At 47.9% G+C, this 13,324-nt stretch overlaps 1 protein-coding gene across 4 annotated transcripts in view; it reads right to left on the reverse strand.

Moving 5' to 3' along the window:
• Window positions 1-13,324, reverse strand: part of NTRK3 (neurotrophic receptor tyrosine kinase 3) — a 378,355-nt gene that overhangs the window by 43,683 nt on the left and 321,348 nt on the right. For all 4 annotated transcript variants that reach the window (XM_065871976.1, XM_065871974.1, XM_065871975.1 and 1 more), the window contains exons 13-14: window positions 7,986-8,116; window positions 1,016-1,188 (exon numbers count right to left, since the gene is read on the reverse strand). In XM_065871976.1, coding sequence (XP_065728048.1) covers window positions 1,016-1,188; window positions 7,986-8,116 — 304 coding nt within the window. The remainder of the gene's footprint in view (window positions 1-1,015; window positions 1,189-7,985; window positions 8,117-13,324) is intronic.

Here is a 13,324-nt window from a genome sequence, read left to right on the forward strand (position 1 = left end):
TCACACATGCCTGCTTCTTCCACATCTGGGCACTACTTGGAGGTAACAGGTATGAGAGGCAGAGAAGTGCTAACTCTGCTCTGTCAGTGAGATGCTATCTTCCTTGGGGAAGGTAGATTTCACATCTCCCCAAACCCCACTGTAACTCCATCCAGAACATCTGCTTGGGGTCTCAGTCTCTTAAAAGTTCCATCAGGAGCCCCTCAAAATCCGGATGATCCTGCTCCAGGTTTGTGGAAACCCTTCTTACAAAAAATCCAATCCTTCTAGAACAGTGCTAGCCAACAGGACTTTCTATTAATGGAAATGTTCTATACTGCACTGTCCAATATGGTAGCCACTAGCCACATGTGGCTATTGAGTATTTGAAGTGTGGCTAGTGAGACAGAGGAATTTTTAAATCTTATTTAAATTTAGTTATTGTAAATTTAAATTTAAATAGCCATATATGGTTACTATACTGGATAGCCCAGTTCTAAATTTATCTGGGGGAAAATCTGCCCTTGAATTCAACCATCTCTGTCTCCCAGTGAGTTTGTAACCTTGTACCTTCTTATTCATCATCAAAAAGTCTCCGACAAAAAGGTTTTCAGGAGGTGTGGAAGGTGCTAGCCTCACTTTGCTAGTGAGAGCATAAGGCGCAAAGTCAGAAAGCTATTCACGGCATCAGGGGAAGGGCTGGCCCTAGAACCTTAAAGTTGGAAGTTACAGGCTGGCAGGTCCTCTGATCTCCCTCCTTGGACCCATTTCACACCCTGCCCTTCTTCTTAGTCTACCTTAGAATCAGGAAGAAGAGTACAGGTTCCTTTTCATAGCATCCTCAACATCCCCCCCTAGAAATCAGGGGCAAAGGCCTATATCCAACTGCTCAGGAGGTAATGTAGAAGAATGAAAGGTTGTTTTCATTTCTAATCTCCAGACTGAAGTGTTCAGAGGAGCGATAGGACTTCTGGCTCCAGAGAGAACCCCAGGGGTTCGGTGGGGGTTAGGGGCGGGGATGGCCATCCTCGCTTACCTGAGGAACTTGTTCAGATCTCCGTGCTTCATGTATTCAAAGACCATGATGAGGGGGTCCCCATCGCCACACACCCCATAGAACTTGACAATGTGCTCGTGCTGCAGGTTGGTGAGCAGTTCAGCTTCCCTCTGGAAATCCTTCCTGGCCGCCAGGGTGGGATCCTTCAGGGCCTGGAAACAACACGGGATACCGGTTTTTAGCAGCTAGAGGGCAGGGGTTTGTCTGTTCCCCTCCTGGGAAGAAAGCTGGTGCCCATAATAAAGACAATGCTGATTCCCAACAAGTACGATCCTAATCGGCCTTTAAAGACCACGAGGCTAAATCACAATAGCCAGACCTGACTCCTGCCTCCTTCAGCATTTTGAACCTTGTAGAAACAGAAACCAACTTCTTGACACCCATGTCCCATCCCATCCACCAGCCAGTTATTTCAAACCTTGTTCATCTCAGAGCCCTAGGCTTCCTCAGAGATCAGCGTGAATGGCGGAGGGAGGGAGCTGGGAGGTAGAAGGCCTGACAAAGACCCATGCCCCCAAGAATTCCCCAAAGAAATGGTCTCACAGTTAAAATAAACAGTGGGGGAACCAGTGCCCCAAATGCTTTATCTTTGTAAATTAGCCTATGCTCACAGCCCATCTGAAATCAGGATGACAATGTAATTAAGTTTCCTTGCTCTATTTCTTGATTTTAGATTATGAAAAAGTGTATATTTGCAGAGAAACATGAACACTTTGGCTTCTAGAAGGCACCTGTGTCCTCCTTTAGGGGACTGAAGGAAGTACTGGGGTGTAATTGGGACTACAGCTGTGGGAACAGCAGTTAATGGGCAGAAGGCTTAGGACCCACCCAGGACCGGGACCTGGTAAGGTATCACGAAGTCCCAGGGTAGGATGGGAGGGTGGGCATCTGGTGGCCACAGAAATGTCACAACTTGGCCCCTGTGGGAGTGGGAGACCCGGTGTGAGAGAGAAGCACCAGACCAAGCCACTTGCCCTGGGACCCAGGAAGATAAATGGAAGAGCAATGGTTAAAAGGGGTGTCAGTGAATGTGGACTTTGTAGACCAGAAGGGGAGGGTGAGACCAGACCACCTCCAAGGGTCCTTGAACAGGACCTTGAATAGAGCCCAGCAATGACCAGCGCAGCCATGCTGAATGATGAACTGTGAAGGGCAGGGTCATTTCTACAGGAGGACCAGCCTGCACAGTTGAGCTCACATATGTCTTCAGCCTTCCCCATCCACCTCATGAGGTCAGAAGGCAAATGGAGCCAAACATCCACTTGCTTCAAATGACAGAGTTTAGTAACCTCAAAAGACAAGACACGAGGCAACGAAGGAACGGGTGTGAAGTTTACACATCATGTCCAGGGTAGTGGAAATCTAGACGCGATTGGTTTGCATTCCCTCTGCCAAGCATCTGGCCTTTTCGGGTTATTTAGGCAGACTAGGCTCCCCTGTAAATTCTGCTACTCTTGAGAAGCCTCCCGAACCAGAGATCTTCCTCTTGCCACTGCAATCCCCACTAGCTGAAATCCACAGGGCTGCCTTGGCTTACAGCGCTGCAGGAATGTGAATGTGCAAAAATCATATCTAAGGGGCCCATCAAACCTCCATCAGTCATCAGCATACATTAGAGATGGTGGACTCGTAGCTTTAAAAGGGCACTAGATATCATGTTTCCACCTGCTCATTTCTGGTGGCTCAGCCCTCAGTTTCCTCTGGGGATCAGGACACATTCACACAACTTGGATGACAGAAGCTAGAGTTTAATTATACCACAGTAATCTCTTGGTGCTGGGCTTCTTGGTGCCACCAAGTTCAATGGCAATGCCTCTAGAGCCATGGTGTCTCAGCCAGCGATCAAGGCCCACTCCAACTTCAACAAGCACCACCTTGCATTCTTTTCAAAATTTGGAGGTTTCACCAAAAAAATGTTGGATTAAATGATTCTACTCTTGACCAAAATGTTGGAAGCTGTCTAATACAGTTTTCCCATCTTACAGGTGAGAAATCTGAGGTCCAGACAGGGAAATGATTTGTCAAAGATCATGTAAGAAGTAATAGCTTGAGTGTGGAGCCCAGGATACATTCCTGTCCAGCATACCTGCTTGAGTTAATTTACCGGATGAATTAGTCACTGGTCAGGTCCTCAGGGGAATGGTGGGCACGGAAGTTAAAAGATGTGAAAGGGCAGAGGAGAGGGTCAGGAAAGGTGAGGCGTGTGGGCAGTCAGCAGAATGGCTGGGCCCAGCAAGGATAACAGGCAGGCCAAGGCCAGCAGGAAAGTGGGAAGGCCACTGGTCCATTACTGATTTTTACCAGCTCTGATCTCATGTGCTTTCCACTTCATCTCTGGCTGCCTTCTCAGAAAATCTACCCGATAATAAAGGCATAGGCTGCCGTGTGTCCACATGCAACCAGAACAAAGATGTCTGCAAAGCCTTCTTTCTATGGGTGGAAGAAGGCAGAGACTCATGGTGAGAGGGAGCCTCTCTTGGTGACCCAGCTCCTGAGCTTCATGGACTGGGGCATGGGTATAGGATGACTGTCAGTGATTTACTTATTTTCATGAAGAATAAAAAGGAAAGAAAAAAAAAAAAAAAGGAACCCAGCATGGGTGGGATGAGAATACAGAGATTTATGTGAACACTGGATTTATGAGAGGGAAAAGTAGATCAAATTTGGGGCCAGCCAGATGGCCTCTCTCCATCTCTGTAAATCAGTCTCTCGCACAGTCCGGATGCCAATGGCAGCCGTTGGATATTTCCATTCTCAGCTCTCGAGCAGTCGCAGCCATCATTCCCAGGGCTGGCACCTACTCTGCAGAGCAGATAGGAGGAGTTCCTCATTTGGAAGATGGGGCACAAAGCAACTGCTGTCTCTTTTGGTCTTTCCACACCCCTTCTCCTACCCATTATCTCTCTACTTTTATGATGGGCTTTCCAGCTCTTGGGTTAAACCTGAAGTTCCTACGTAATTGGCAAGGGGTCTATTGTGGCAACTGGGGTCCAGAGCTGCAAGTGGCCCAGGTCCCCAGGGATTGATGCAATTGGGACAGAGATGCCAGGAAAAAAATCTTGAGAGGGAAAATCAGCCCAGAGACTCTCATGCACCTCTCAGCAGAGTCCATGCTCAACCTCTTCGGAGCCGGGAAACTTCAAAATGGGTCACCAGCCAGTGGCATGGGGTGGAATGGGTGTTCCTCACAGCTGCCAACTGTTGGTGCAGGAAGACAGGGCTTGCCAAGGAGTCTCTGAAGCCAGGGAGGTTGTGTCCAGGCCCTTCCAGTGGTATCCACAGAGCAAAGAGGAGATCTGGAATTTTCCCTTCTCATCTCCTTTTTCCCCCAAAGTCTGAAGACATTGCCCTTTTTAGTCTCTCCTTTATGTCCATCAGGTCTCATGTCCACTCCCAACCCTGGGTTTCAGTGGGGCTGTTTCGTTGGTTGGGGGAGCAGCAGTCTAGATGGCAAGAACATTCAAATTTCTCAACAGCTGCCATCTCCTTCAGAGTCACTTCACATCATCATTTCCAGTCTAGGGGTTTTGTTGCTTTCCATTTTCCTTTTCTTTTATTGGGGCAGAGATATTTCAACAGATGCTCAGCTTCAGATTTTACTAATATACTAAAACCCATTTTAGTACATGTGCAGAGATACACACATCCATAAACACTAGAGCTTAGTTGTACTTATTTTTTGAATTTTAAATAAATGGAATCATACATATAGTGCTATATATATATAAAATATATGTATATTTCTATATCTGTCTTTTTTCATTCAGCACTGTGTTTTTGAGATTTTTCCAAATTGTTGCATGCAGCTGTAGTTCATTCATTTTCCTTGTTGCAAAGTTTCTCACTGAATGAATATACCACATCTATTTATCCAAGCTGCTACTGATGGACACTGGGGTTGTTTGTAGCTTTTGGCTGTTATAAAGAATGCTTACGAACATTCTTAAACACATCTCTTTGTGGAAAGATAGATAGAGGTAGATAGATAGACAGACAGATAGATACATAGCTGTCAGGTCTAGACCTAGAATGCAAGTGCTAGGTCACACAGATGCCAATGTTCTAAAATACCAAGCTGTTTTTCAAAACAATTAGACCACTTTATATTTCCACCAGAGTATGAAAGTGGCAATTGCTCCATATCCTTGTCAGCACTTGGTTTTGTCATTGTTATTTAGCCATTCTGCTTGGTATACAGTGGTATCTCATTATGGTTCAATTTCTGATGATTAATTAGGCTGGACACATTTCTCATAGTTTTATTGGCTATTTGTCTGTCAGAGGAGACTCTTAAGCAAGTCTATTGTTTGTCAAATAACTATATAAAGCAAGTCTATTGTTTGTCAAATAACTATATAAAAGTTGCACTACCTATTTAAAAATATGAATTACATGCTTTTAATGTCACTCTTAACACTACACATATATACAAATTACACTCTGTCTTGTCCTGCTCTGCGTTTGTTTCATGGGTATTCTCTTGTCTCCCCAACAGACTGCAAGTGTCTTCAGAACAGAGGCTGGGATTTCGGCTCTTTGTTTCCACCATAGCAACTGCTGGGCAAAAAAATCTTGCTTTAAAAACCACAACTGTGGGAAAACTTAATTTGGGGTTATACTTGGATGTGTTCTCTGGAAGTCCATAATCACCCTGCATCAACTTGAGAACAAACTCAAGAGGAGGAAGCCTGCAAAAAGGAATACAATCTAAAGAGGATGAGAAGCAGGAAACACCATTTCTTGGCTGTTCTCCAGAGAAGACAAGCATCTCCTCCAGGGGTTGGTCGCTGGGCGGATCCATTGGGAGGCAAATGGTGTAAAATCCCAGAACATTCATCTTCCCAAGCTTCCCAGACCAAAAAGGAGGAAAGGAAACCCTTTTAAAAGGGTGACAACAGAAACACATTTTCTGCATTACCCAATCTGGGTACTGCCCCTTAATGCCAGACCACTCATCGGGAAACGTTTCCCAGGGTTTAGGCCATCATTTCATTTCCTGCTCAAAGCACAAAAATATTAAGTTCATCCACCAGTCCCCAGATGGATGCTGGAACACCCAGTCGATTAGTGTCATCCTATAAATTAAAATTTTTAGGGCAGGGTAGATTCTAAGTTTAGGGACAAAATTAGAAAGCTTTCCACATCCCTGGTCCAAACTGTTTAAAGACACCCTCACTAATCTAACCATCCCATGTCTATGGAGACACACTGAGCAAGTTTACTCACAGCATATCCAGCAATAATAAGCATTAGCCTTTTATGGGGCAATATGCTAGTTCCTTATTTATTTTCTAGAGCAGAGGTCAACAGACAATGCCCACTTCTGAAAAAAAAGAGAAAAAGTATTGGAAGACAGCCACCCCCCCCCCATTCATTTATGTATGGTTTAGGCTGCTTTCCCACTACATGGGTAGAGTTGAGTAGCTGTAAGGAAGAGTGTATGGTCCTCAAAACCTAAAATTTTTACTATCTGGCCTAGTATAGAAGGAGTTTGGCAACCCCTGTTCTAGACGGTCAATGCAAGCTCAGCAGGTCATATGTCATGTGTCTAAGCACGTTGGATAATATCAACATCAAGAATAATGATGTTGATAAAAACAAATAGCAATGAGTCTTTACTAAGCATTTACTGTGTCCCAAGCAGTATACTAAATATTTTTCATATGTTATGTAATTTAATCACCAAAATTTTAAAGAGGAGATATTATATCTCCTATTTTACAGAGAAGGAAACTGAGGCTCAAAGAGGTTAAGCGTCTTGCACAGGGTCACAGAGCTAATCAGTGATGGCCAGGCGCCCACCCAGCTCTCTGATTCCTCCCCTATGCCTGTAGCCTGCACAGCACTGCCTGCATCCATGGAGGGCACTTACCCTCTGCAGACACAACAAACTGTGAATACAGAGACCCCAAAGTCTCAGAAATATGCAACTGCCGTAGGAGGTGGCTCGGTCATGAACCCTCAGTGCTAAGGATGGGCCTTTTGAGGCCCAGGTGAGAGTCCTCGTGGGGAAGGAGGTATCTCCTGCTCTCAGCCCAGAACATCACGCAGAATTCACGCTGGCCTCAGAGGCCTGCTCGCTGCACCCACTCCCACAGGGGCCACTCCACACCCCAGACCTGTGGGTGCCTCAGTGAGGCTACTTGACTCTTGTCTGTGCCAGTCGTGTTCAAAGACGTGTCTAACAGTGACTGGGAGAAGCTGCTTCCTGCTGGAGGAAGGTAACTGGTAGTAGCAAAGTTCCTTCTCTCCTGCCCCAAGCAAGTCGGCTCCAACTGCAAATCTGCAGGGCTGGCTCAGCAATACCAAAGCCCTGTGGTTAACGACCCATCTAAGAAGGCAGGAAACCTCAGGCATGCTGCCCCTTGGGCGCTGAACCTGGATCCCACGGGGTACCTAAGAATGTCCTCCAGCCTCACTCACTGTCCCTCCCTGTGCTCAGTACTTGACCCCCCAGCCCATCTCCTATGCCCAGTGACGTCTGCTGACTTGAGCAGTGGCTCCCAGGGCCTCTGTAATCTACCCACCCCTCATGCAATTGTACTCCCGAGAAATGGTCAAATGACTTTCTGGGCACGGGCAGCACATCCTGCAAAGTCGCTGAGATGGGAGGAGGGACAGCTGGGGACAGCGGTGAGCCCAGGGCCTCCAGAATAAAACCAGGGCCCATCAAAGGCATAACTTGTCCCTCCGGCTGCACCGTGGGCACAGTCCCCTTATGTGCTACAGCTCTTGACTTCCGAAGCCAAAGGAAGCTGATTTGGGTCCTAAGGAAACTTCATTTACCTTGGAGCAAGGGCATCTGATTACGTTAGTTTATACCATCTTGATTGCATCTGATAACATTAGTTGATACCATCTTCCAGAATGGAGTGAGTCTCTCTTTCCCTCCCACCTGACCCCAGCCACTCCTCTTCCTTCCTGGGGCCCACATGCCTCTGAGAATTACCTTCACAGCCACGAGCATCTTGTCCTTGGTGGGGCTGAGGTTGTAGCACTCGGCCAGGAAGACCTTTCCAAAGGCTCCCTCGCCCAGTTCTCGCTTCAACACGATGTCTCTCCTTTTAATGTGCTGAACATCTGCAGGAGGGGACGGAAGAGAGCAGCCAAGTCAGTCCCAGGCACTTGTCCTCCTTGGAGGCTCAGGGGGACAGGGGAGCACAGGGGTCTAGAGCAGGGAGTTCTGCTTTTGAGCTCTAGCACCTTACCTTGGGCGTGAAAACAGGCATCGCATGGTGGTTTGAGGGTTCCACCCAGAATGAAATCTCAGCTCTGTCCCCGACTAGCCCCGAACCTCTCTAAACCAGAGTCAGTAATCGTTAACACCCAGGATTCCGGCATAATCAGCTATAGTTGCTGGAGAGCGTATACAGCAGTCTCAACAGTTACTGTGCATGGGAATCCCCTGGGCATCATGCAGGTCCTGATTCAAGTGGCTCTGAGAATCTGCATCGCTAATAAACTCTCAGGGGATGTCCGTGGGCTGTGGGTCCATGCACTGCACTGAGTAGTCAAGAATCGAGTTTGAACCCTGGTTTCCACTCCCTGCTAGTTTTTGAGCTTCGGGAAGTTATTTCACCCCAGAGCCTCAGTTTCCTCATCTGTAAAATGGAATTAACACCAATACTTTACTCTCTGAATTCTTGGGAAGATTAAATGAGATAATTCACATGAGAGTTTGGCCCAGTGCCCCCCCCCAACACACATGCACACACACACACACATGCACACACACACGGACACACATGCACACACACACATGCACACACACACATGCACACACACGCGGACACACCACACTGTCTCTTGTTATAACATAATGACTACAGTGCTCCTAGCACAGTGTCCGGTTCATGATGGAGACCGCTAAGTGGGAGTTACAGTTATCTGGGGGAAGCCTCTGCTTGACAAGTCCCTCTCCTGTGAGAGAGAAAACACAAAATCAAGTCCAGAGACCTCCCCAGAACCAGGCTCTGTGCAAAGAGAAGGGCTACCACGGCCTTGGCTAATTTAGCAACCTAATTAAAGTCTGCCTGCCAGGAGAGAGCAAAGATGTGACCTCAGCCCTCCCACCTATTTGGAAAGAATGCTTCGAAGGAATTGTACAAGAAGTGGGCTGCTGAGGTGGGGAGTGAGCCGGAGATTACTCACCGACCTTTCCATTAATCGTTCAACAGGCAGAAGCCCATTAAATACCTGTATTCACATTATGAAGCGCATCACAGGGCCAGGAAAGAGGGTTTTCTCAACCTTGTCAAAAAAATAATAGTTGAGGACAGAGGACCATGGCAGACTGTCCCCAAGAACAAGAGAACGCATTACAGGGACAGAGGGGTGTGACTGCAGGGCCGTAGTTAGTGTTTTGGTTGGCCAGGGGATTCTTCTCATAATAGACTACACAAATCTTGTTTTTTTCTATCAGAATTATTGGTAGCCCTACCATGTCCCAGATGACCTGCCGGCCAGCATCTGTGGGTGCAAGCGTTTACAGACCATTATTCTCTCTTCCCAGCAAGACAGACCTGCAGGCTCCCAGGCCACAGGGCTGCCAGGGAGCTGACACATGCTGCAGGGCTTTGCCCCCATCTTTACAAGGGAATTAGAAATCGCTTCCCTCTTCACACCCTCTGCTGCTCTGTCCTAGCCCTCTGAGGAATGGTATTTGTTGGCCTTGAAGGGGAGGCTAAGAGTTTCACATCGAGAGAAAATGGGATGTCAGGACCTCTCCAGGGAGGCCATCTGCTCATTACTGCACAGTCATTCCCAGGTGACTACGGATGGGCTCCTGCGAGATGAGCATTCTGACGCAGCCTCAGAGTGGAGATGGGATGGCAGATTTATAGGGCTATGCCCACGCCTCTGAGCCCGCAGGGATCAGTCAGGGATGCAAAGTCAAGGGCACTTGGCTCAGGACCTGGATTCTCCCCCACTATGGGCTGGCCCACCTCACAAAACATCTGGAGTCTCAGTTTCCTTATCTGTAAAATGGGTGTGGGAGGATAATACAAGTTCTACTTACCTGCTACAAGGGCTATTCTATGTAAAAGTTAGTAAACCTTCAAGTCCTCTGAAATGGTGTGTGTTTTCACCATTATTGATATTATTTTACAAGAGGGGAAAATGAGGGCCAAGTCAGGAATCGCCAACTGGGTTGAGATGGGGCTCGAATCCAGAGCATCAGGACAGACCAGACTAGCCAGGCCACTTGAGGGCCCTTTGGCCCCTGACCCCTCCCCAACCCCAGCATCCCACGACATTGCAATAGGACAAAAATCAAAATCACCTAGAGGGCTTATGAAAACTGTTCACTGGGGCCTTCTCCCAGAGCTTTCTGTTCAGGAGGTCCAGGTTGAGGCCTGCAAATTTGCCTTTTCTAACAAGTTCCCAGGTGATGTTGATACTGCTGGTCCGGCACCCCTCTTTAAGAACCACTGGAACAGGTTGACATGAGTGGGGTGAGGAATTAGTCAGCCGATGACCAATGTTCACTTTTTTTTTTTTCCGTCTTACTCCTCCGCCATCTTGAAGATCCTCTCCTCTTCCTGCCCCTTTCTTTTTTTTTTTACATCTTTATTGGAGTATAATTGCTTTACAATGCTTTGTTAGTTTCTGCTTTAATGTTCACTTTAACAGCTTGGCCTCAACAAGTGCCACAGCCACAGGTACGTGAGACATGCATCACCACTCAAAGACCAGGAGGAGGCCTGCAATCCCGGACTTACCCGTGTGGCCTAGGCGGAGTCAAGCCCCCTCTCAGAGCCTCAATCCCTCATCCTCACGATGGAGATCACACCTCTCTTGATTTCTTACATTCTGGACGCACCTCTACAAAGGCAGAGCTACAGAGCTATATATGTTCCTGGGTCCCTAAATCCAACTCCGGACTGGGTGACGTCACCAGCTCCCCCACCAGAGCTTCTGACTCTCAGCCACCGTGAGTCCAGAATGAGCAGGGAGGACCTCTAAGGAGAGTGGGGCTCCATTTTCCAGCTGCTGTGCCTGGGTCACGTCTCAGAACCCTCCATCTCCTCTCCCTCCCTCGGCAGCAAGAATCACAAGCCTTGAAAAGTTAATAAAAGTAGAGCTTCCGGGAAGATGGCGGAAGAGTAAGACGCAGAGATCACTTTCCTCCCCACAGATACACCAGAAATACATTTACATGTAGAACAACTCCTACAGAACACCTACTGAACGCTGGCAGAAGACCTCAGACCTCCCAAACGACAAGAAAGTCCCCACGTACCCGGGTAGGGCAAAAGAAAAAAGAATAAACAGAGACAAAAGGATAGGGACGGGACCTGCACCAGTGGGAGGGAGCTGTGAAGGAGGAAAGCTTTCCACACACTAGAAGCCCCTTCGCGGGCGGAGACTGCGGGTGGCAGAGGGTGAAAGCTTCGGAGCCACGGAGGAGAGCACAGCAACAGGGGTACGGAGGGCAAAGCGGAGAGATTCCTGCACAGACGATCAGGGCCAACCAGCACTCACCAGCCCAAGAGGCTTGTCTACTCACCCGCCGGGGCGGGCGGGGCTGGGAGTTGAGGCTTGGACTTCGGTCGGAGTGCAGGGAGAGGACTGGCGGCGTGAACACAGCCTGAAGGGGTTAGTGCGCCACGGCTAGCCGGGAGGGAGTCCGGGAAAAGGTCTGGAGCTGCCGAAGAGGCAGGAGACTTTTTCTTCCCTCTTTGTTTCCTGGTGCGCGAGGAGAGGGGATTAAGAGCGCTGCTTAAAGGAGTTCCAGAGACGGGCGCGAGCCGCGGCTAAAAGCGCGGACCCCAGAGACGGGCATGAGACGCTAAGGCTGCTGCTGCCGCCACCAAGAAGCCTGTGTGCGAGCGCAGGTCACTATCCACACCCCCCTTCCTGGGAGCCTGTGCAGCCCGCCACTGCCAGAGTCCTGGGATCCAGGGACAACTCTCCCCGGAGAACGCACGGCGCGCCTCAGGCTGGTGCAACGTCATGCCGGCCTCTGACGCCGCAGGCCCGCCCCACACAACGTGCCCCTCCCTCCCCCCTGGCCTGAGTGAGCCAGAGCCCCCGCGGCGATCTACACGCAGAGGCGGGGCCAAATCCAAAGCTGAGCCCCGGGAGCTGTGAGAACAAAGAAGAGAAAGGGAAATCTCTCCCAGCAGCCTCAGAAGCAGTGGATTAAAGCTCCACAGTCAACTTGATGTATCCTGCATCTGTGGTATATATGAATAGACAACGAATCATCCCAAATTGAGGAGGTGGACTTTGAGAGCAAGATTTATCATTTTTTCCCCTGTTCCTCTTTTTATGAGTGTGTATGTGTATGCTTCTGTGTGAGATTTTGTCTGTATAGCTTTGCTTCCACCATTTGTCCTAGGGTTCTATCAGTCCGTTTTTGTTTTTTAATTTTTTTTAATAACTGTTTTTTACTTTAATAACTTTATTTAATTTTACTTTATCTTCCTTCCTTCCTTCCTTCCTTCCTTCCTTCCTGCCTTTAGACAATGAATCATCCCAAATTAAGGAGATGGACTTTGAGAGCAAGATTTATGATTTTTTTCCCCTTTTCCTCTTTTTGTGAGTGTGTATGTGTATGCTTCTGTGTGAGATTTTGTCTGTATAGCTTTGCTTCCACCATTTGTCCTAGGGTTCTATCTGTCTTTTTATTTGGTGTTGTTGTTTTTAATTTTTTTCTTATTTTTTTATTTTAATAACTTTATTATATTTTAATCTTACTTTATTTTATTTTACTTTATCTTTTTTCTCTCTTTTTTCCTTCCTTCCTTCCTCCCTCCCTCCCTCCCTCCTTTCTTTCTTCTTCTACTAATTCTTTCTTTCTACTTCTACTAATTCTTTCTTTCTACTTTTTCTCCCTTTTATTCTGAGCCTTGTGGATGAAAGGCTCTTGGTGCTGCAGCCAGGAGTCAGTGCTGTGCCTCTGAGGTGGGAGAGCCAACTTCAGGACACTGGTCCACAAGAGACCTCCCAGCTCCACATATCAAACGGCAAAAATCTCCCAGAGATCTCCATCTCAACACCAGCACCCAGCTTCACTCAACGACCAGCAAGCTACAGTGCTGGACATCCTATGCCAAACAACTAGCAAGACAGGAACACAACGCCACCCATTAGCAGAGAGGCTGCCTAAAATCATAATAAGTCCACAGACACCATAAAACACACCACCGGATGTGGACCTGCCCACCAGAAAGACAAGATCCAGCCTCATACATCAGAACACAGGCACTAGTCCCCTCCACCGGGAAGCCTACACAACCCACTGAACCAACTTTAGCCACTGGGGACAGACACCAAAAACAA

The sequence above is a fragment of the Phocoena phocoena genome, chromosome 2, assembly GCF_963924675.1.
Source record: "Phocoena phocoena chromosome 2, mPhoPho1.1, whole genome shotgun sequence".
Taxonomy (NCBI): Eukaryota; Metazoa; Chordata; class Mammalia; order Artiodactyla; family Phocoenidae; genus Phocoena; species Phocoena phocoena.